Source organism: Haliotis rufescens, unplaced genomic scaffold, assembly GCF_023055435.1.
Source record: "Haliotis rufescens isolate VD_foot unplaced genomic scaffold, xgHalRufe1.0.p SCAF_8, whole genome shotgun sequence".
Classification (NCBI taxonomy): Eukaryota; Metazoa; Mollusca; class Gastropoda; order Lepetellida; family Haliotidae; genus Haliotis; species Haliotis rufescens.
In genome coordinates, this window is record NW_025964372.1 from 30519005 (window position 1) to 30543284 (window position 24280).

General features: G+C 43.3%; 1 protein-coding gene across 11 annotated transcripts in view; it reads left to right on the forward strand.

Annotated features, from left to right (window-relative positions):
* LOC124145540 (metalloprotease mig-17-like) overlaps positions 1–24280 on the forward strand; it is a 65300-nt gene that overhangs the window by 20137 nt on the left and 20883 nt on the right. For 5 of the 11 annotated variants that reach the window (XM_048389910.1, XM_048389903.1, XM_048389902.1 and 2 more), the window contains exons 2-3: positions 14144–14358; positions 17044–17133. In XM_048389910.1, the coding sequence (XP_048245867.1) occupies positions 14144–14358; positions 17044–17133 (305 nt within the window). Of the gene's footprint in view, positions 1–87; positions 176–2240; positions 2515–13395; positions 13562–14143; positions 14359–16809; positions 16943–17043; positions 17134–24280 lie in introns of those variants that run through there. The other 6 variants (XM_048389900.1, XM_048389898.1, XM_048389901.1 and 3 more) reach the window with 4 other exon arrangements.

Here is a 24280-nt window from a genome sequence, read left to right on the forward strand (position 1 = left end):
CTGAGTGTTTTATAGCAATGACCAAAAATGTATTCGCTGTTACAGTGCTTGTGCTTTCAATAACAGCCTATTGCTGTATTCGTTCAGGTGGCCCAAACAAGATGGCGGTCGTTGGGGGCGTTATAAGTGCGTTGGTCGTCACATGTGTGCTCGGAGTGGCTATTGTCTTCATCGTGTAAGTAATTTGTGTAATAATAGTTACCTTATGCTGTGTCTTTGGAAAGACATATACTGAAACCCTGTAATTAGGGGGCACGGGTGGCCCAGTCGTCTAAGGCGCCGCGATTCGCTGTGCAAAGTTTCGTCCCTTGGGCACGCCAGAAACCTATGATTGTGGGTTCGAATCCCGGTTCGCCTCAATTATGTTTCTAGGTTTGTCAGCACCAAACCCGTGCTCGTGGGGTTCATTGAAGTGGTAAACGTCTGAGACCTGCATCACTTCGGGCTTTCCTCCCACATTAAGCTGACAGGCCGAGATGTAACTGGAATAATGTTAAAAGCGGGGTTAAACCCAACTCACTCACTCTGTAATAACCTAAAGGTAACCATTTATTATGTATTTCTGTAATGACAAACTCGGCTTCTCTGTACTGATCTAGGGGCGATCGGGTAGCCTAGTGGTTAAAGCGTTCGCTCGTCACGCCGAAGACCCGGGTTCGATTCCCGACATGGGTACAATGTGTGAAGCCCATTTCTGGTGTCCCCCGCCGTGATATTGCTGGAATATTGCTAAAAGCGGCGTAAAACCATACTCACTCACTCACTCACTGTACTGATCTATTGTGTGTCTCTGTACTCACTATACTTTTTATCTGCAATGACCTATGATGCACCTCTGTAATGAGCCATACCGCATCTCTGCAATCGCCTTTATGAACATTGTTCTCTGTAATGACCTATACAAAATGTCTGTAATTTGCTATGCCTCTGCCACCGCCTCCGTGGTCTAGTGGTAGAGCGTCCGCCCGGAGAGCGGAAGGTCGTGGGTTCGATTCCCGGCTGCATCATACCAAAAGACGTTAAACAATGGTACTTGTTATTACCCTGTCTGGCGATCGGCGTTTAGGGGGCTAAAGCAAGGGCTGGTCGGCTCGGAGTCAGGTTACTGTGTCTGAGTGGAGTATTCCTGCTAATATGCTGCATGGTATCTCAGTGTGCTAGCACTATAAATCGACATTCGGCATAAATCAGTCAGGACGAGTACAAACAGCCACACACACGTGAATGCACGTCGTTATATAAGTGCAATAATCTTGGACGCGACGTTAAACCCCATTTCACCTCACCTCACCAGCTGTGCTTCTTTTCTATTATGACCTAGACGGAGTCTCAATCATCACCATAATACTAATAGCTAAATACTGAATTATCTTAATAATGTTCAATAGGTCAGTATATTAAGAAATGATTTTCACATTGTGGTGGTTAACTCGAATATGAACCTATGAACCGTGCAAGTTAAACCCCTGTAAACTCCGGAGCTTGCGATGGCGTGTAAACAAGATATTAACTCGCAAGGTTGAAAGCGTTCATTCTCCAGTAAACCACCACAATGTGAAATAATTCATTTCTTATACATTCGTATTTTGATGTTTAAGGGATGCCAATTGTACTGTGACGCACATTTGAGACAATATACGTTACTGGTTACATTGGAATACAGTGACCCACTGGCAGATAAAATCTTCGAGTCATTTACCTTTGTCAACAATGAAATTGGATGATATTCCAGAACAGGGAATTTCCAAAAGAATTGAAAACCTTGAGGAGTTTTGTTTTGTGCGTCATGTATTTTTTAAATTGTATTCAACTCCAGAATGAGGGGAATAGAGGAGGGACATATTTGTCCCTGTGGCATCCAGGGGCAATGCAAATATGTAAATTACTGTTTAATGAAACCTTGAGTTTAATGAAATGTTAATTTATTGTCCGACATTACGGAGCCTCAAGATCATGGGAGGCAGGGGAAAGGATAGAGAATTGATCCACTCGACGTTCCTTAACGCCGAAAGGTGAAGTTTATACTTCGTAAACGTCACTTTTTGAAGTTTGATGAAAAATGAACTTGTGATGTGAACAGCAATTAAACCAATCAAATCATCAAAAATCCCTTAAATTTCAAAATTTATTTCAGTTAATTTAATAACTTACATCAGTTATGACAAGCACTATCCCATTGTAAACATCTTCTTTCGCTAAATGAATAACTACTTCGTTATAACATTCTTGTGCCGTAACAGCCGAAGACGTACGTTGGGAAAGTCATCAACTCAAGCGACGTCTTCATCCAACAACGATTTGACTTTCCATAGCAATGGCGGGTTCCCCACTGAAGCCGTCAGCAACTTCAACATATCCTCCATGAGTGTTCGCTTCAACTCCGACACTGACAGAATAGTAGATTATTACATATGAGACGTTTTAACACGAAATATATCAGTTGTTTGTCGTACAATAAAACACTGCAGTGTTTATTTACGATAAACAACTCCAAATCGTGGTTTATTTCTTAATTAAAAAATCCGATGTTTGCACATGTGCTTCTTGACGATTCTCGATGCTGATTGAAGCCAGATGACGTCATCGAGCTTCATTGTTGAGAAATACGATAAGACGTCATCCATTGTTCATGACGTCACAAACAATATCAAACCTATCAAACAATAGGTTGCCTTCAGACGTTTTTTCTTCACTTCCTGTTAAAATGTCAATGAGTAGTATAGAGAATAATCCGCTCAAAATTTGGAATAACGGATTATAGGATACTCCTCGTAATATGGTTTTGTTTGTTGCGGACAATGGACATCGTATACCCGTGCAGTAAAACGTCACTGATTATCATAGGACAATTCTTACCAGGAAAGGATCTTCTTTTCTTCTTTGAGTAAGATTAGTTGTAGAAGATTAGGGGGGCACAGGTGGCCCAGTCGTCTAAGGCGCCGCGGTTCGCTGTGCAGAGTTGGGTCCCTTGGGCACGCCAGAAACCTATGATTGTGGGTTCGAATCCCGGTTCGCCCCGATTATGTTTCTAGGTTTGTCAGCACCATACCCGTGCTCGTGGGTTTCACCGAAGTGGTAAATGTCTGAGACCTGCATCACTTCGGGCTTTCCTCCCACATTAAGCTGACACGCCGTGATATAACTGGTATAATGTTAAAAGCGGCGTTAAACCTAACTCACTTACTCACTCACTGTAGTAGATTAGTGGTTGGTTGGTTGTTTTACGCCGCGCTCAGCAATATTCCAGCTATATGACGGCGGTCTGTAAATAATCGAGTCTGGACCAGACAATCCAGTGATTGACCTCACGAGCATTGATCCACGCAGTTGGGATCGGTGACATGTTTCAACTAAGTCAGCGAGCCTGACCACCCGATCACGTTTGTCGCCTCTTGCGACAAGCATAGTCGCCTTGTACTACAAGTATAGGTTGCTGAAGACCTATTCCACCCCGGATCTTCACGGCGCAGTAGTCGAGAAACATTGCCGGCGCTCTGCGAGAAGCACCCGCCTCTCACCCCATTCCAACTTAAAAGAAAACATCATGTAAAGGAAAAAACATGAGTCAGCAGCGCGCACCAGGTTCATTCCTGGTGTCTGGAATGATTTAACTAGTCCTCTGATGGCGAACTCTCGATCGAAAAGCTTGGTTTTAAGCACAATGTATCTTCCTGTGAAATATAAATAAAAGTGCCTGAACAATTTAGAATTGTAGACTCAATGCGAAGGAGCTGATGCAACATTACCCAACATGAAGGGGAAATTCACGATTTGGAAAATGGAATTTTTCTTTTGTTTTGTTGAATGCAACCAAGTTAGTAATATGTCTCCGGAAAAAAAATGTCCATCAGTGCGAAAGCCTATTGAGGTCAAAATCGAAATATGAAAAAGGACACGAAAAGAAATTCGTTATAACGGAAAAAAGATTCGTTATTACGGACAAATGAGTCGTTATTACGAAAATAAATTCGTTTTAACGGAAAAAAGATTCGTTATTACGAACGAATCCTTTTTCCGTTATAACGAATTTCTTTTCGTGTCTTTTCCATATTTCAATTTTGAACCTTATAGGCTTTCGTACACCAGCAGACACATCGACTTGGTTCATGTATTTTGTTCGTTCAACATTTGTTTTGTTAGATGCAACCAAGTTAGTGATATGTCTTGGGGACAAAATGTCCACCACCAGACAAATGGACTTGGTTCATGTGTATTGTTTGTGAAATAATCCCTCTTGTCGTACTGTGCACAGATCAAGATAAGACACTGAATATTATTTCTGTCTTTTTCTTTGCTTTCCACCCGGCAAATAAGTCGATATTGTGCATGTGATAAAGCGAATTAAAGTAATGTACCCACGTAATAATGAGTTAATTTTAAATTATTCATGCTTCTCAGAGTGAGTGAGTGAGTGAGTGAGTGAGTGAGTTGGGTTTAACGCCGTTTTTTTACAATATTGTAGTTATTTTACGGCGTGTCAGTTTGATGTGGGAGGATGGCACGAAGTGATGCTGGCTTTTGACGTTTACCCCTTTGGTGAAACCCACAAGCACGGGTATGGTGCTGATAAACCTAAAACCATAATCGGAGCGAACCGGGATTGGAACCCACACTTATAGGTATTTGGTGTGCCGGAGGAATGCAACGAACAACGAATTGCGGCGCCCTAGACCAATGGTTCTCTGAGAACAAATGCTTTGACATCAGCAAATTGTCATGTTGTAACATAGTTGTAAATAAAATTGATCATGACTAACAAATATACACAGTTTTTCAACCTGTTTCTATCGTTATGTTTTACAACACAACCACAAAACAACTTATGGTAGCAGTCTGACGTGATGGGTAGCACCCACACAGTCAAACAGTTACAATAAGTCTAATCGTGTATTTCGTTTGTATATAGTGTCAAGCACTGTAGTAAACGTGTGTTTGCTGTTTTACGCCGCACACTGTACTGTGCTCCGTCCTTTCTGGGCCAGTCTGGTGTGAGACCCGTCTATCTGTACTGTGTTACGTCCATTCTTGGCCAGTCTGATGTGAGACCCGTCTATCTGTACTGTGTTACGTCCATTCTTGGCCAGTCTGGTGTGAGACCCGTCTATCTGTACTGTGTGTCGTCCATTCTTGGCCAGTCTGGTGTGAGACCCGTCTATCTGTACTGTGTTACGTCCAGTCTTGGCCAGTCTGGTGTGAGACCCGTCTATCTGTACTGTGTTACGTCCATTCTTGGCCAGTCTGGTGTGAGACCCGTCTATCTGTACTGTGTTACGTCCAGTCTTGGCCAGTCTGGTGTGAGACCCGTCTATCTGTACTGTGTTACGTCCATTCTTGGCCAGTCTGATGTGAGACCCGTCTATCTGTACTGTGTTACGTCCATTCTTGGCCAGTCTGGTGTGAGACCCGTCTATCTGTACTGTGTTACGTCCATTCTTTGCCAGTCTGGTGTGAGACCCGTCTATCTGTACTGTGTTACGTCCATTCTTTGCCAGTCTGGTGTGAGACCCGTCTATCTGTACTGTGTTACGTCCGATCTTGGCCAGTCTGGTGTGAGACCCGTCTATCTGTACTGTGTTACGTCCATTCTTGGCCAGTCTGGTGTGAGACCCGTCTATCTGTACTGTGTTACGTCCTTTCTGGGCCAGTCTGGTTTGAGACCCGTCTATCTGTACTGTGTTACGTCCATTCTTGGCCAGTCTGGTGTGAGTCCCGTCTATCTGTACTGTGTTACGTCCATTCTTGGCCAGTCTGGTGTGAGTCCCGTCTATCTGTACTGTGTTACGTCCATTCTTGGCCAGTCTGGTGTGAGTCCCGTCTATCTGTACTGTGTTACGTCCATTCTTGGCTAGTCTGGTGTGAGACCCGTCTATCTGTACTGTGTTACGTCCATTCTTCGCCAGTCTGGTGTGAGACCCGTCTATCTGTACTGTGTTACGTCCATTCTTGGCCAGTCTGGTGTGAGACCCGTCTATCTGTACTGTGTTACGTCCATTCTTGGCCAGTCTGGTGTGAGACCCGTCTATCTGTACTGTCTTACGTCCTTTCTGGGCCAGACTGGTGTGAAACCCGTCTATCTGTACTGTGTTACGTCCATTCTTGGCCTGTCTGGTGTGAGACCCGTCTATCTGTACTGTGTTACGTCCATTCTTGGCCAGTCTGGTGTGAGACCCGTCTATCTGTACTGTGTTACGTCCTTTCTGGGCCAGTCTGGTGTGAGACCCGTCTATCTGTACTGTTGCGTCCTTTCTTGGCCAGTCTGGTGTGAGACCCGTCTATCTGTACTGTGTTACGTCCAGTCTTGGCCAGTCTGGTGTGAGACCCGTCTATCTGTACTGTGTTACGTCCATTCTTGGCCAGTCTGGTGTGAGACCCGTCTATCTGTACTGTTACGTCCATTCTTGGCCAGTCTGGTGTGAGTCCCGTCTATCTGTACTGTTACGTCCATTCTTGGCCAGTCTGGTGTGAGACACGTCTATCTGTACTGTGTTGCGTCCTTTCTTCGCCAGTCTGGTGTGAGACCCGTCTATCTGTACTGTGTTACGTCCATTCTTTGCCAGTCTGGTGTGAGACCCGTCTATCTGTACTGTGTTACGTCCATTCTTTGCCAGTCTGGTGTGAGACCCGTCTATCTGTACTGTGTTACGTCCTTTCTGGGCCAGTCTGGTTTGAGACCCGTCTATCTGTACTGTGTTACGTCCATTCTTGGCCAGTCTGGTGTGAGTCCCGTCTATCTGTACTGTGTTACGTCCATTCTTGGCTAGTCTGGTGTGAGACCCGTCTATCTGTACTGTGTTACGTCCATTCTTCGCCAGTCTGGTGTGAGACCCGTCTATCTGTACTGTGTTACGTCCATTCTTCGCCAGTCTGGTGTGAGACCCGTCTATCTGTACTGTGTTACGTCCATTCTTGGCCAGTCTGGTGTGAGACCCGTCTATCTGTACTGTGTTACGTCCTTTCTGGGCCAGTCTGGTGTGAGACCCGTCTATCTGTACTGTGTTACGTCCATTCTTGGCCAGTCTGGTGTGAGACCCGTCTATCTGTACTGTGTTACGTCCATTCTTGGCCAGTCTGGTGTGAGACCCGTCTATCTGTACTGTGTTACGTCCTTTCTGGGCCAGTCTGGTGTGAGACCCGTCTATCTGTACTGTTGCGTCCTTTCTTGGCCAGTCTGGTGTGAGACCCGTCTATCTGTACTGTGTTACGTCCATTCTTGGCCAGTCTGGTGTGAGACCCGTCTATCTGTACTGTGTTACGTCCATTCTTGGCCAGTCTGGTGTGAGACCCGTCTATCTGTACTGTTACGTCCATTCTTGGCCAGTCTGGTGTGAGTCCCGTCTATCTGTACTGTTACGTCCATTCTTGGCCAGTCTGGTGTGAGACACGTCTATCTGTACTGTGTTGCGTCCTTTCTTCGCCAGTCTGGTGTGAGACACGTCTATCTGTACTGTGTTACGTCCATTCTTGGCCAGTCTGGTGTGAGACCCGTCTATCTGTACTGTGTTACGTCCTTTCTAGGCCAGTCTGGTGTGAGACCCGTCTATCTGTACTGTGTTACGTCCGATCTTGGCCAGTCTGGTGTGAGACCCGTCTATCTGTACTGTGTTACGTCCATTCTTGGCCAGTCTGGTGTGAGACCCGTCTATCTGTACTGTTACGTCCATTCTTGGCCAGTCTGGTGTGAGTCCCGTCTATCTGTACTGTTACGTCCATTCTTGGCCAGTCTGGTGTGAGACACGTCTATCTGTACTGTGTTGCGTCCTTTCTTCGCCAGTCTGGTGTGAGACACGTCTATCTGTACTGTGTTACGTCCATTCTTGGCCAGTCTGGTGTGAGACCCGTCTATCTGTACTGTGTTACGTCCTTTCTAGGCCAGTCTGGTGTGAGACCCGTCTATCTGTACTGTGTTACGTCCGATCTTGGCCAGTCTGGTGTGAGACCCGTCTATCTGTACTGTGTTACGTCCATTCTTCGCCAGTCTGGTGTGAGACTCGTCTATCTGTACTGTGTTACGTCCTTTCTGGGCCAGTCTGGTTTGAGACCCGTCTATCTGTACTGTGTTACGTCCATTCTTGGCCAGTCTGGTGTGAGTCCCGTCTATCTGTACTGTGTTACGTCCATTCTTGGCCAGTCTGGTGTGAGTCCCGTCTATCTGTACTGTGTTACGTCCATTCTTGGCTAGTCTGGTGTGAGACCCGTCTATCTGTACTGTGTTACGTCCATTCTTCGCCAGTCTGGTGTGAGACACGTCTATCTGTACTGTGTTACGTCCATTCTTGGCCAGTCTGGTGTGAGACCCGTCTATCTGTACTGTGTTACGTCCATTCTTGGCCAGTCTGGTGTGAGACCCGTCTATCTGTACTGTGTTACGTCCTTTCTGGGCCAGTCTGGTGTGAGACCCGTCTATCTGTACTGTGTTACATCCATTCTTGGCCAGTCTGGTGTGAGACCCGTCTATCTGTACTGTGTTACGTCCATTCTTCGCCAGTCTGGTGTGAGACCCGTCTATCTGTACTGTGTTACGTCCTTTCTGGGCCAGTCTGGTGTGAGACCCGTCTATCTGTACTGTTGCGTCCTTTCTTGGCCAGTCTGGTGTGAGACCCGTCTATCTGTACTGTGTTACGTCCATTCTGGGCCAGTCTGGTGTGAGACCCGTCTATCTGTACTGTGTTACGTCCATTCTTGGCCAGTCTGGTGAGAGACCCGTCTATCTGTACTGTGTTACGTCCATTCTTGGCCAGTCTGGTGTGAGACCCGTCTATCTGTACTGTGTTACGTCCATTCTTGGCCAGTCTGGTGTGAGACCCGTCTATCTGTACTGTGTTACGTCCATTCTTGGCCAGTCTGGTGTGAGTCCCGTCTATCTGTACTGTGTTACGTCCATTCTTGGCCAGTCTGGTGTGAGTCCCGTCTATCTGTACTGTGTTACGTTCATTCTTGGCTAGTCTGGTGTGAGACCCGTCTATCTGTACTGTGTTACGTCCATTCTTCGCCAGTCTGGTGTGAGACCCGTCTATCTGTACTGTGTTACGTCCATTCTTTGCCAGTCTGGTGTGAGACCCGTCTATCTGTACTGTGTTACGTCCATTCTTGGCCAGTCTGGTGTGAGACCCGTCTATCTGTACTGTGTTACGTCCTTTCTGGGCCAGTCTGGTGTGAGACCCGTCTATCTGTACTGTGTTACATCCATTCTTGGCCAGTCTGGTGTGAGACCCGTCTATCTGTACTGTGTTACGTCCATTCTTGGCCAGTCTGGTGTGAGACCCTTCTATCTGTACTGTGTTACGTCCTTTCTGGGCCAGTCTGGTGTGAGACCCGTCTATCTGTACTGTTGCGTCCTTTCTTGGCCAGTCTGGTGTGAGACCCGTCTATCTGTACTGTGTTACGTCCATTCTGGGCCAGTCTGGTGTGAGACCCGTCTATCTGTACTGTGTTACGTCCATTCTTGGCCAGTCTGGTGTGAGACACGTCTATCTGTACTGTGTTACGTCCATTCTTGGCCAGTCTGGTGTGAGTCCCGTCTATCTGTACTGTGTTACGTCCATTCTTGGCCAGTCTGGTGTGAGTCCCGTCTATCTGTACTGTGTTACGTCCATTCTTGGCCAGTCTGGTGTGAGTCCCGTCTATCTGTACTGTGTTACGTCCATTCTTGGCCAGTCTGGTGTGAGACCCGTCTCTCTGTACTGTGTTACGTCCATTCTTGGCCAGTCTTGTGTGAGACCCGTCTATCTGTACTGTGTTACGTCCATTCTTGGCCAGTCTGGTGTGAGACTCGTCTATCTGTACTGTGTTACGTCCTTTCTGGGCCAGTCTGGTGTGAGACCCGTCTATCTGTACTGTGTTACGTCCATTCTTGGCCAGTCTGGTGTGAGACCCGTCTATCTGTACTGTGTTACGTCCATTCTTGGCCAGTCTGGTGTGAGACCCGTCTATCTGTACTGTGTTACGTCCTTTCTGGGCCAGTCTGGTGTGAGACCCGTCTATCTGTACTGTTGCGTCCTTTCTTGGCCAGTCTGGTGTGAGACCCGTCTATCTGTACTGTGTTACGTCCATTCTTGGCCAGTCTGGTGTGAGACACGTCTATCTGTACTGTGTTACGTCCATTCTTGGCCAGTCTGGTGTGAGACCCGTCTATCTGTACTGTGTTACGTCCATTCTTGGCCAGTCTGGTGTGAGGCACGTCTATCTGTACTGTGTTACGTCCATTCTTGGCCAGTCTGGTGTGAGACCCGTCTATCTGTACTGTGTTACGTCCATTCTTTGCCAGTCTGGTGTGAGACACGTCTATCTGTACTGTGTTACGTCCATTCTTGGCCAGTCTGGTGTGAGTCCCGTCTCTCTCTCTCTCTCTCTCTCTCTCTCTCTCTCTCTCTCTCTCTCTCTCTCTCTCTCTTATGCAATTGTTGTTATTGTTAATCCTCCACCTACTATATGTATACTATTTACAGTAAATAAAGAAGTTGTTATCCATAATATGTCTCTACTTTTTCAACGTCTAAGTGGGTGAGTCGAATGTAACGTCGCACCGGCATTATTTCAGCCATATAGCGACCTCTAGTTAATGCTCACTGGGCCACAAAACACGTCAAACAGGAAAAGCAATTTCCGAAATTCTAGGTTCCAAGGTTGTAACAGCACCTGATAAACTCTGACTATTAGACATGTCAGAGAATATGCAATAATTGGTGGCACCCACTCGGTGACACCACAGTCAATCCTTCTCTTCACACTCTTACAGACTCACGCTAGACTATTGTATTCGAAGGTCTTTTGTTTGGGAAAAAACATACAAGTATGCATGTGCCTGAAAAACAGGCCAGAGCCAGAGCTAAGGTACGGATCTAGAATTTGAGAAAATGTTTAGGATTGTTTGTTTGTTTATTTGTTGTTAAACTCCACACTCAACATTATTTCAGCTGTATGACGCCGACCTGTAAATAGATAATCTGGTCTCGACCTGACAATTCAGTGATCGATGTCGCTAAACCGGAATAGCAATCATAACGCAGTCATTTATTTTCAGCAAGAATGTCATAGACATCCATTATACAACTACATCAGCTCATACTTATCATTAATCAACTCATTAATCAACAAAAAAAACCATATGATGCAAACATCTGATGTGCCAGTTTCTTAAAATTATAGAGAAGTATGCAAAATTTAGTGTATTTGCTTGATGTAATCATTGACATTTATACAATCTTAGACATCTCGTGCCAGATCCCTACTTTACAAACACGCCTGATCATGATGACAATCACACGACGCTAGAAATAACCGTTCATCAAATTACAAGTTTGAGCAAGATGAAACATCGGTGATGAGAAAGATTTTGATGTTAAAACGAAACGAAACTTTGCTAATACTCTGTAAAATAGTATGCAAAATGTCATCCTTTTATCGATAGTCAGTTTTCGCCCAGGAAATAATAGAAAATGAATTATAGAAATGAAAGTTACAAAACAGAAATCCCAGATTTCAGAGAAACAAAAGAACACAATATTTATGAAACGCATATTGGTACTCAAGTTCCCCTTTCACAGAAATTCTACATAGAGAAATACAAGAAGAAGTTATATTCGGTCTGAAAGATTTTGTTTTGATTTGTTTCTTGCTTAGCGCCGCACTCAGCAATATTCTAGTGATATGACGGCGGTCCGTACATAAACGGGTCTGGACCGGACAATCCAGTGATTGAAGTCATGCGCATTTGGGATACAATGACATGCATCAACGAAGTCAGCGAGCCTGATCACCCGATCCCGTGAGTCGCCTCTCGCGGCGCTTGAGTTTGAAGTGAAACTTTTGCTGCATAGTCAAGCTATAAGACTGCGTTCTGTAAATAATCGAGTCTGGGCTGGATGCACGTGATTGACATTATGAGCATCGCATTACGCAAATGGGATACGATGGCATGCATCAGCCAAGTCAGCGAGCGTCTTACGACATGCATAGTCGCCTTTTACGACCAGCATAGGGTGAGTGAGTGAGTGAGTGAGTGAGTATGGTTTTACGCCGCTTTTAGCAACATTCCAGCAATAACACGGCGGGGGACACCAGAAATGGGCTTCACATATTGTACCCATGTCGGGAATCGAACCCGGGTCTCCGGCGTGACGAGCGAACGCTTTAACCACTAGGCAACCCGACCGCCCCAAGACCAGCATGGGTTGCTGAAGACCTGAAGTGTAGAAATGTCCGAAGCCAATATCTTTCAGCCCAGCTCTTTCACATGGTTAAAAACGCTCATGCCTCTTTGCCTAGATTATATACTCCTTCCAATGCAGTTACCAAGCCTATATTTTTTCCCTCTCCCACGTTTTGAAGATGTCGTCGATGCCGTAGGAGTGCAGAGTTAAGATACAAAGAAACAAACAATTTGCTAGTTATTCATAGATCCATGTATCAAGAGCAATGGAGAGGGAAAATAAATTTGCCTGGTCTTCTATTTATGTGACAAAATGATGGGCGTCTCCTGCCCCACCGGTAGCACCCGACATAAACACATGCAAAGGCAAGTCTATATTCGCCTGGAAATACATTAAATCATGAAGCACAGTACAAGTCAAATAAGGGAATTGCATCAGACATTTTCTTTGTTATTGATGCATCAAACTTGGAAATGGCTTCACATGTCTCCCATAAAAAAACGTTTTGAAAGCTTTACAAAAATACAAAACGTCAACGCCTGAGAATAACCAGACGAAAAAGATTCTATTAGGCGTAAAAGGCAAAATAGCAGTGACAATGAAATGAATGAATCACTGAAATCAGTGATGACACCAGGTGTTCGCGGAGCAAGTTGGTGAGTTGGGTTTAACACCGTTTTGAGTGAGTGATTGAGTTGGGTTTAACGCCGCTTTTAACAGTATTCCAGTTATATCACGGCGTGTCAGCTTAATGTGGGAGGAAAGCCCAAATTGATGCAGGTCTCAGACGTTTACCACTTTGGTGATGCGTACCTAGAAACATAATCAGGGCGAACCGGGATTCGAACCCACAATCATAGGTTTCTGGCGTGCCCAAGGTACGAAACTCTGTACAGCGAATCACGGAGCCTCAGACGACTGGGCCACCCGTGCTCCCAACACCGCTTTGAACAGTAATCCAGTTATATCACAGCATGTCAGCTTAATGTGGGAGGAAAGCCCAAGGTTATACGCATACGACAGTTAAGTATAGATAAGTCGTCTCCGCCAATGTAGCTATAGGTTGATGAATGAGAGCCTGTTCCCCATGTTCTCGCGGAAAGGTTATACAGTTTAAGGGTAGGACCTCTCCAAACAACTTTTGAGTGGTTACCGAGGTAACTTGTTATTCAATAGAAGCTTCAGCAAGGAATTTTTTCCGTAAACTTGCTGATTCATTAAATCCTGCTTTACAACGCAGTGTACAGCATGTACTTTGATCCTTTGATTGCAACACGAAACGGGGAAACTAGAGCATTAGGAAAACTGTATCACAATACAGTATGAGCCTTGCAGCAACATGGGCGGATTACAATTTCAACTACTGGTCTTGCTTGGGACTTTTACTTTGATACCTTCAATCAGATCAGAGGGTATGTAGATGTATATTGAAACCTCGTTGATCCAAATTACGCCGGTTTTAAAGATGACAATGCAGCTGTTGTTTTCCTATCAAAATTGAAGTGGCCGTTTGTGGGCACTTGCTGCAGAGAAAGACTTTGTAGTGTTGGTTGGTTGTTTTGCGCCACTCCCAGCTATATGACGGCGGTCTGTAAATAATCGAGTCTGGACAAGACAATCCAGTGATTGATATCATTAGCATCGATCCAGGCAATTGGGATCGATGACATGCATCAACCAAGTCAGCGAGCCTGACCCCCCGATCCCGTTAGTCGCCTCTTACGGCAAGCATGGGTTGCTGAAGACCTAGTTAGGCAACAAACTCTATTCGTAATGAAAATTGTGAGTGGTGGGTGCTATAAGAGCAGGAGATGTTACCATTTTTGCGAATACCTGGTGTAACCACTGAATTTCGGTGATCCATTCATATAATTGCAATCACTATTTTGTCTTTACTCCCTAAGGAATCGTTTTCCGCAGAAAATCGCGACTGATTATTTTCTGGCGTTGAAGTTAACATTCCCCTGTTCAAATTGTTATGGTCCCAATTTTAGGACTAACGGCTCACATCGAGTTCCTCGACCCCCAGGCCACGTCGTCCGTCGGTCTTCCAGATGTTTTCGTAGCGGAAGTGAGGACAGACACTAACACCACCAGGTTGGTCCTGAGGAAGAACGTTGATGTAGATGAGAACGCCCCCGTGTATGTTCCACGTCGTGGTGAAGATGGAAATGATCAAGTTGTCAAGGACGACGTGCCAGACATCAGGGTAAGGGCAATTATTGTACATCCAGGTACACTTGTGCAAATGAATTTAGATAAAAGTTAACATAAAGTAAATTACGTTTAAACGGAAACCCATTGAAAGAAGGCGGTTCTTGTGCAAAAAAAATGCTACTTTGGGAAAAGTTGATATCAATGAGATGCACGGAAACAATCAGGTTGGTGTCGTTCCCACTGAAATCTTCTGAATTAGACTTGTGTGGTTCATTAGACTTGAATTAGACTTGTGTGTACAACGCCGCACGATGCTTTGGTTTGGTTTGTTGTTTAACGCCGCACTCAGCAATATTCCAGCTATATGACGGCGGTCTGTAAATAATCGAGTCTGGACAAGACAATCCGGTGATTGATATAATGAGCATCGATCCAAGCAATTGGGATCGATTACATGCATCAACCAAGTCAGCGAGCCTGACCACCCGATCCCGTTAGTCACCTATTACGGCAAGCATAGTCACCTATTACGGCAAGCATAGTCACCTATTACGGCATGCATGGGTTGCAGAAGATCAATTCTACCCCGGAATCTTCACGGGTCCCTGCAATATTTCATCTATATGACAACGGTCTGTAAATTGTGTTTGTTGTTTAACGCCGCACTCAGCAATATTCCATCTATATGACGGCGGTATGTAAAAAAAATCTAGTCTGGATCAGACAACCCAGTCATTGACATCATGAGCATCGATCCACGCATTTGGGATACGTTGACATGTATCAACCAAGTCAGCGAGACTGACCACCACATTAGTCGCCTGTTAGTCGGTATTTAAAGACCGCCATCATATAGCTGTAATATTGCTTAGTGCGGCTTTAAAAAACAAACAAACATCTGAAAAAGATAGACCTATTATCACAATATCTTGAACGAAATTGATCAGATTCTGTATAATAAAGTTTATATATGTATATAAGGTACAAGAGTTTATTGAACTTACTTTACATTGGCAAACAAGGATACCTCAGTTTTTCACTACGCATGCTGTTTTACGAATCTAAAGTTAAAACGTCAGCACCAACGATTTTCAGCCGAAGGAAACTCCAAATTTGTGGTAAACATCATGTGAATGTATCAGTGAAAATGAGTGAAGACACCATGTTGTCGCGAAAAGGGTAAACGTGGTTAAACAGGATCTCATTGCTGTAAAATTGTAAAACACACTCAGCTCCATCCTGGTCTCAATTCCTGTGTTGCGATTGGCTGAAAGTTACCCATTCACTGGTGAGTATGCTCCAGAAGGGAGATTCCCCTACCAGACACAAAGCACACAGTTTCCTCAAAGCTGTTGAACCGTGCGGGGCTGGGAATGTACACAGTGCCGGGCACTCATGCTATTCTACTACGCTTCAGCTATGTATAAATCATTACAACCTCATCCTAAGCAAAGAAAGTGTATTGACAAACTGACGCTATTTGAGCTTTCTTTTTGTGTGAGAGAAGTGAAGATCAACATTGTGCTCATTCAGTTGATACATTCACTGAACGGTGTGACTTCCTGTCTCCATGATCTTATCATGAACTCACTGCAGAGGGACATCTGTTTATGACCTCTTGAAATAAACACATTTTTCTTGCCTTTCTCTCCTACATCTTACAGCATCTAAGTGTTTAAGAGTAATAAGTTGGTTGGTTTGTTGTTTAACGCCGCACTCAGCAATATTCCAACTATATGACGGCGGTCTGAAAATAATCGAGTCTGGACCAGACATGAACATGGATTAAAGCAATTGGGATACGATGACATGCATCAACCAAGTGAGCGAGCCTGACCACCCGTTCCCGTTAGTCACCTTTTACGACAAGCATGGTCACATTTTACGGCACGCTTGGGTTGCTGCAGACCTATTCTACCCCTGATCTTCACGGGTTGTATAAATCAGTACACCTCCACTGCTGAGTGTGGCGTGAAACAACAAACCAACCAACCAAATATTTTCAGATATGGACATAAAAAAAAATCCAATATGGCCACTACCGAGGAATGATATTCTAGTACACCTCAAGTGAACATGACCCACAAACTAAATATATAATGAAAAGGGAAAATTTTGGAATGAATTTACCCTACACTATCCTGTGAAGAAGTGTACCCCAAGAGTAGTATCAAGGCATTAGAGAGTCAGCTTTAGATACTTTGAACCCGTGAAGATCCGGGATAGATTAGGTCTTCAGCAACCCATGCTTGCCATAAAAGGTGACTATGCTTGTCGTAAGAGGCACCTAACGGGATTGGGTGGTCAGGCTCGCTGACTTGGTTGATGAATGTCACCGTATCCGAATTGCGATGATCGATGCTCATGATGTCAATCACTGGGTTGTCTCGTCAGGACTCTATTATTTACAGACCGCCGTCATATAGCTTGAATATTGTTTAGTGCGGCGTTAAACAACAAAAACTGAACAAGGGAACTACCAACCACGCCGTCGGGGTATGATGACACACGATCAACCAAGCCGACCAGCCTCAACACCCGATCCATTTAGCCGCTTCGCACAGATAGGTTGTTTGGGACCAACTCGAACCCGGAATCCCCACAAGGAGATGCTAGGTTCCTGTATTTTTTACCAGGTACACCGATTGGGGTTATTTCATCTTGAACCAATATTTGCTAGTAATAGTCCTCTTTGGAACTAATCAAATAAATGTCACATGTAATTTATTTGTTCCAGACGACTGCAGAATATCAGGATTTGTCCAATATGGCGTCTGTCGAAATATCCCGTGTTATGGGTACCGCTGGCACAAGTCGATACCAAATAGTGAGTACTTTTAGTTCAGTCAGGATCTATGATCGATAGAGATAGTCCCGGCCATGACAATTTAATCTTAGTTCAATATAGACAAGTTGTGCTCTGTCAGAGTCGAATAAGTCTTCACAAACACATGCTTGCCGTAAAAGGCGACAATGCTCGTCGTAAGAGGCGACTAACTGGATCGGGTGGTCATCATACAGCTGGAATATTGCCGAGTGCGGCGTTAAACAAAAAAACAAAAAACAAACTGTCAGGATCAAACAGTCGTTGGTTGGAATTATAGATTTGGCCCGATTATGGAATATGGCTTATCATACGAGGGCAGGTCAAACATTCTAACTCTGACTAACTTTCAACTGTGGGTCATAACAAAGTTAACCAGTCAATGTAGTACACTGAACTGTTTGAGTTGTGGTTCGTTGAGACCGTTTGCATTTTAGTGATAGCAGATTGAACGTGACAAGGGTCCAAATGGACACAGAAATGGGAAGGCACGAGTACCGAGCAGTCATCAAGTTTTTGACTTTACAGAAAAGTACTCCCCGAGAAATTCATGACCGCATGTCACAAGTGTTTGTTGATAAGTGCCCTAGCTATGCCACAGAGACTGGGTAGCTATGTGTAAGAGAGGGTAAACGAGCCTTCATGGTGATCCCAGGTCAGCAAAGGCTGCTGTGCGACAATGAGGGTTCGAAGAGCTTCCTCACCCTCAATACTCGCCAGACCTGACACCCGTTTCCTAAACTAAACTGACATTCGCATGCGTGAGTTTGAACAGGGTGGACGTGTTTTTCTTAGCTCCCACCATGGGGATCTCTCTTTCCCAATATAGAGCTAAAATAGGACTGTTTGTACAACCAAACAAAGCGAGAAGAAGCATGAAAGGTATCAAAATTAGCAAAAAGTGTTTCTCGATGTGCCTACGGGTTTTGATCTGTCTGAGTTTGCTACTTGTAGCAGATGGTTGTGTCGAGACGAACCCAGGCCCACCTAAGTCCGGCCCCGCACACAATACCCGAAATCAGTCAACTTTGTCCGTGTCTGAAACAGGATCGTTACAGATATCGGCAACGGAAAATGAAAACAGCGACTTGATGGCGATTTTAATGGACATTAAATCTAACACCACGGACATAAACAATAAATTTGAGAGACTCGATGACAAGGTCACAAAAATGGCGTCTGATTTCCACGAGCAGCTAGCCTCGCTTCAACATGAAAATACACAACTGAGACTTTCTCTGTCTAGTTTGGAAGAAAAACTCGAGGATCAAGAGTGTCGTGAGCGGCGAAACAACTTAATATTTCATGGAATATCTGGAGAGAGGGGCGAAACATGGGATCAGTCCGAGTCAAACGTGAGAGAGTTTCTGCGCGACGAGTTACACATGGAGAAGGCAAATGATATTGTTATTATTCGTGCTCACCGCCACAACCCTGGCAAAAGTGATTCTCCTATCATAGCTAAATTCCTACTGACAAAAGACAAGAGTGATATTTTCAAGAGAGGACGGGAACAACAAGATAGAAATCACCGATCACGTGTAACAGAGGATTTCCCACAGAAAATACGAGAGGATAGACGCGCACTGTCTACCTACTTTCAAGAAGCCAGAGACAGCGGGAAACGACCTAAGATACGTGTTAACAAGCTTATTGTGGAAGGGCAGGTATATATGTACGACCGACAAGACAAGTGTGTGAAGAAGGTGTCTACAGGTGGGGGTACGCATCGTGATGCAAGGCCCTCTTTTCGCGATCGTTCATGGAGTGATTTGTTTGGACCCGGAAGCAACACAAACCGAGACACACCTCCTTCAGGGGAGTTAACTCCCAATGTTGACAATTTTGGTAAGTGATGTGACGGCCACGGCCCAACATTTGATATTCTCTCGTGGAATATAGAAGGACTGCGAAAATATGAAAACTCGACATCTCAGGTAAAAAGTCTTTGTGAACATTTTGACTTGATCGCGTTTTGTGAGTCATTTGTGAGACGGTCCGATGAATTCTCGGACTTCTTGTCCGGTTTTCGTGCGCTAAACTGTGTCCGTCCCAAGACACACACGTTCGGGCGATATAGTGGTGGTATCACTGTTTTGATACGCTCTCATTGGCTAGATAGTGGACTGTTATGTAGGCTTTATGATAATTTTGAAAATACTGTTGTACTTTTATTCAAAACATCAAGTTTATCATGGGACTCTGACTGTGTTTTGATATTTACTTATATCTCACCCGAAAATTCACCAGTTAATGAGAATATAGATAGTGATGGATTTACTCATCTTGAAAACTACTTGAACATTATTGTTGGGGAACACCCACACAAGCATATATTTCTTGCTGGTGATCTTAATGCAAGGACAAAGGACTTCCTTGACTATATCCCGGATGACAATATTGACTTTATTCAGAGAGATGTTGATGATTATCCCTCTGATACATTTGATATGCCAAGAAAAAACAGAGACTCAGTGACACATAATAATTTTGGCAAAAGACTTGTTGAATTGTGTAGGACCTTTGGTATTCACACATTGAATGGGAGATTGTTTAATGATACAAATGGTGAATTCACATGTTTCACTCATAATGGATCAAGTGCTGTGGATTACATGATTGCCTCCTCTTCTCTCTTTCCATATTTCTCTAACTTTGGGGTTGGTACACAGGATCACTCCAATCACTTCCCCTTATATTGCTCACTCAATATTCAGGGTACCTCATCTGGTAAATATAGTCAACCCCCAGCCCCAGGTAATACAAGGAGTAACTCCAACTGTAATCTGGAAAAGGAAGGTGGAGGCAGTTGGGAGAAATATGTGTGGAATGAAGGTGCTAAAGAAACCTTCTTGCACAAGCTTGAGGGTATATTAGTAGAGCATTATGATTATATCTTACAACTAGCTAATAATAATTGTAATACAGCAGTATCTTGTTTAGTCAGTTATTATCAAGAAGCTGCAGAACACACCAAAAAAGTATATGGTTTAAATTATAACTTCAGGAGAAATCAGCAGCCTCCCTGGTGGGATGATGAACTTGAATTAATTAAACATGACAAATACAAAGCCCTGAGAGCTCACAGAGATCATGGGGAAGATTTTTCACTTTTTAGACACTTAAGATCAATGTTTAAAAATGCTTTTAGTAGAAAGAAAAACTCATTTCTTGAAGCACAGAGAGAAAAACTGATAGCTGCAAGAGACAACCCAAAGTTGTTCTGGAAACTGCTCAAGGATAGTAAACCATTTAATGCAGTCACTCAATCAATTAATACTGAGCAATGGACTAACCATTTTATGTCTCTTCTTTTTAGGCAGGATCTTGCACTTGATAGCAGTATGTACCATATCCCTGACAATAATGATCTAACAATTAACATTCCTATTCTAGCAGAAGAAATATCAAGTCAAATAAAACAGCTTGGGAATAATAAATCCCCTGGGCCTGATGGTATTGCTGCTGAATTTTTAAAGTCTTCAGAGAAACAAATTACACCAATTTTAGTTATTACATTTAACAAAATCTTTGAGAGTGGTAACTTTCCAGATGTGTGGGGGAAAAGTATCATCTGTCCTCTGTTCAAGTCTGGTGATATGAATGATGCCAACAATTATAGAGGTATCTCACTCATTGATACCATATGCAAAGTATTTACATCTATTCTTAATGCTAGACTACAGAGGTGGTGTGATGATAACAATATCATTGACGAATCTCAAGCTGGATTTAGACCCAACTATTCCACGACAGATCATATATTTTCACTACAGGCCATTATCCAAAAGTATGCATGTAAAAAGAAAGGAAGGTTCTACTGCTTATTTGTAGATTTCTCAAAAGCTTTTGATAATGTTGATCACAATATGTTGTTACAGAGTTTGGCTGATATTGGTGTCTGCGGAAAGTTTCTGTCTATTATTACATCAATGTACAATAAACTGTGTGCCTGTGTTAGAACACCTACTGGGTTATCCAAATACTTTAAGTGTAATATAGGTACCCGTCAAGGATGCATCCTCAGCCCTCAGATGTTTTTAATATTCATAAATAAACTTGTAAATTTTATGGAAAATTATGGAGGACAAACTGTCTTTATTACTAAAGACTGCCCAGCAATATATGCACTTATGTTTGCTGATGACGTGTCATCTATTGCTGATACACCTTTAAATTTACAAAAGAAGATCAATGCCTTGGAACATTTTTGCAATACCACAGGCATGAAGGTAAACTTGAAGAAAACCAAAGTTATGGTATTCAGAAATGGTGGACCCCTTAGACATTATGAAAAATGGAAATTTAATAGTGTATATATTGAAACCGTGTCGTTTTATAGATATTTGGGTATTGTGTTCACGCCCAAACTTGTTTGGACTAAGGCACTAAATACTCTTGCTGCACAGAGTAACAAGGCCATTATGACATTATATAGATATCAAAAGAAAGTTGGTAATATACCCTGTCAAGATTTATTTAAGATATTTGATGCTATGATTGTGCCTATTGTCTGTTACGGCGCAGAAATATGGGGCATCTCATATTGTAAAATTATTGAAGATGTACAGAACAAAATGTGTAAATGGTTTCTAAATACAGGTAAAACAACAAACAATGCAATGGTTTTAGGAGAGTGCGGAAGAGCCCCTCTCCAACTTGTGTATACCACAAGGGCCATCAAGTATTGGTGCAGGCTACTGCGTTTGGACGAGCGCAGACTGCCTCGCCAATGTTATTTAATGCTCAAATCACTGGACCATTCTGGTCGCACCACATGGGCTACTCACATTAAGAATATTTTGTTTAAATTAGGTTTTGGATATGTATGGTTAACACAAGATGTTGGCAATGTGAAGGTATTTATTCATCTTTTTAAGCAAAGATTATTTGATAACCTTCAACAATCATGGTGTAGTTCTATCAATAGTATATCTGATACCTTTTATTATAAACATTTTAAATCCCTCTTGAATGTAGAAAAATATCTTACACTCCCCATACCAGTACATCTGAGAATATGTATGACTCGTTTCAGATGTAGCAAGTTTAAACTTGCAATTGACTTGGGGAGATACACAAATGTCCCATACACTGAACGCTTATGTAAATATTGTATAGAAAATGGTATACCTTTTATTGAAGATGAATTTCATGTTTTACTTGTATGTGAGCGTTATTCAGCCCTAAGAAATATGTATCTTAAACAGTATATCAAGTTTCAAACTGTAACATCTTTTACTGAAATTATTTCATCAGAAAACTTTGATGTTGTATATAACACATGTTTATATCTATATAAAGTCCAACGGCTAAGAGAAACTTAAATCGACTACTTCCTTGGCATGCGTAGTTCATGCAATCAAACATTGTCTGTATTATGGGCCTATGGCCTTCTTACTGAATAAACTGTCTGTCTGTCTGTCTGTCTAAACTAAAAGAAAGATCCATTGCGTTTGTGATGATTTTATGGAACTTCAACTAAAATTGTTTGCAATATCAAAAGGAGAGCACACAATTGCTCACAGATAATTTTGTGATGTGATAAGACCAACAGAGTAACGATACTGAATGATTCGCTTACGTAAAATTGTGTTTAAACTGGCATACTACAGATAAAATTCAAGGAGTATCAAATACTGAAAGACTGCATGCTATCCACTCATAAAAAGAAGAATCAACTAGTATGTTCTGTATACATGTGTGTATTACATAAACTGTGACATTGAATAAGATTTAATGCAAAGTTATGTTTTTTACCAAATCTGAAACAATTTCGGTTTGCAACAGATAAAAGACTCCTGTAAGTGTTCAAATGGTTAGATTTGCCATAATGACTTCAGAAAATGCGGGATTTCATAAAAAAACATGAACATGCCAAAATGTCAATTTACAAATCAATAGCGTGTGTATCCACACATCTTCGTCTCATGGAATGGACCAGGCGTCGCACAAAGGCCTGTGGGATATCTACTGGAGCATGTTTCGAAGTTCCTGGAATGTCTGTGGAACACGTGGTTGACGTCGAAAGCGCCGATCCATCTCATCCCACATGTGCTCGAATGGTGAGAGATCAGGGGAGCGAGCCGGCCAGGGGATGACATTCACGTTATTTTGTTGAAGAGAATCCTGAACAAGTCGAGCAATATGAGGTCGGGCGTTGTCATGTTGAAAGGTAGTGCCTGGGCCACGACGACGCAAAAACGGTAGAACAACACGGCCGATGATCTCGTCGCAGTAGCGCTGTCCATTGAGATGTCCCCTACCACTATCTACCATTTGCTGTAATCCGACCCCATACCATAACGCTGCCGCCCCCGAACCGATCTTCTTCCATGACACAACGATTGACGTAACGTTCACCTCGACGTCGGTACACTCGAATCCGTCCATCGCTGAGGTGAAAACGAGACTCAGTGAATAGAACTCGTCCCCACTGCATGGACGTCCAGCGCAGACGCTGTCTGCACCACGGTAGACGTGCTTGACGGTGGTTTCCTGTCGAAATGGGACGTCTTGCGGGTCTTCTGGCGACAATCCCTCCACATCTGAGGCGACGACGTACGGTTTGTGAAGATATTCGTCGAAGGCCAGAGATGCTTCTTGCAGTCACTGTTGCTGCTGGAATCGATTTCGTAGGTTTGTTGTTCGAATCCAGTTTCCATTCGTGGCATTTTGTAATGTTGTATAATTGCGTAATTTTGTTGTTTTTCTGAGTGGTTGTTGTCAGCACGATGCTAAACAATGCGTATGGAATCCCGTTAACGAACATGTTTTTATACCCATTCTTGGGTAGTGACATGCATGGGGCTTGCATAAAAGTCAACTTTTGCATGGAATGCATGCTTTTCTGTAGCACTTTCGTTTTTGTGCCTTGATTCCAAACATGTCCTACAATATTGAAAACCAAACTTTACTTGTTTGAAAAATACACTAAAATATTGGTTTGTTGTTGAGTATATGTAGAGTCACATAATTACAGAATAGTGTTATTATGTACAAGAGTTTAAAGATTATTCAACATAGTCATCATCATTATCATCATCAACATTATCTTGTTCATCATCAGATTGGTTGATCAGTTCTAAATTATCAGCCAGTGACAAGTCCACACGAGAGGATATCTTTGACCACTAGTTTCATCCACTGA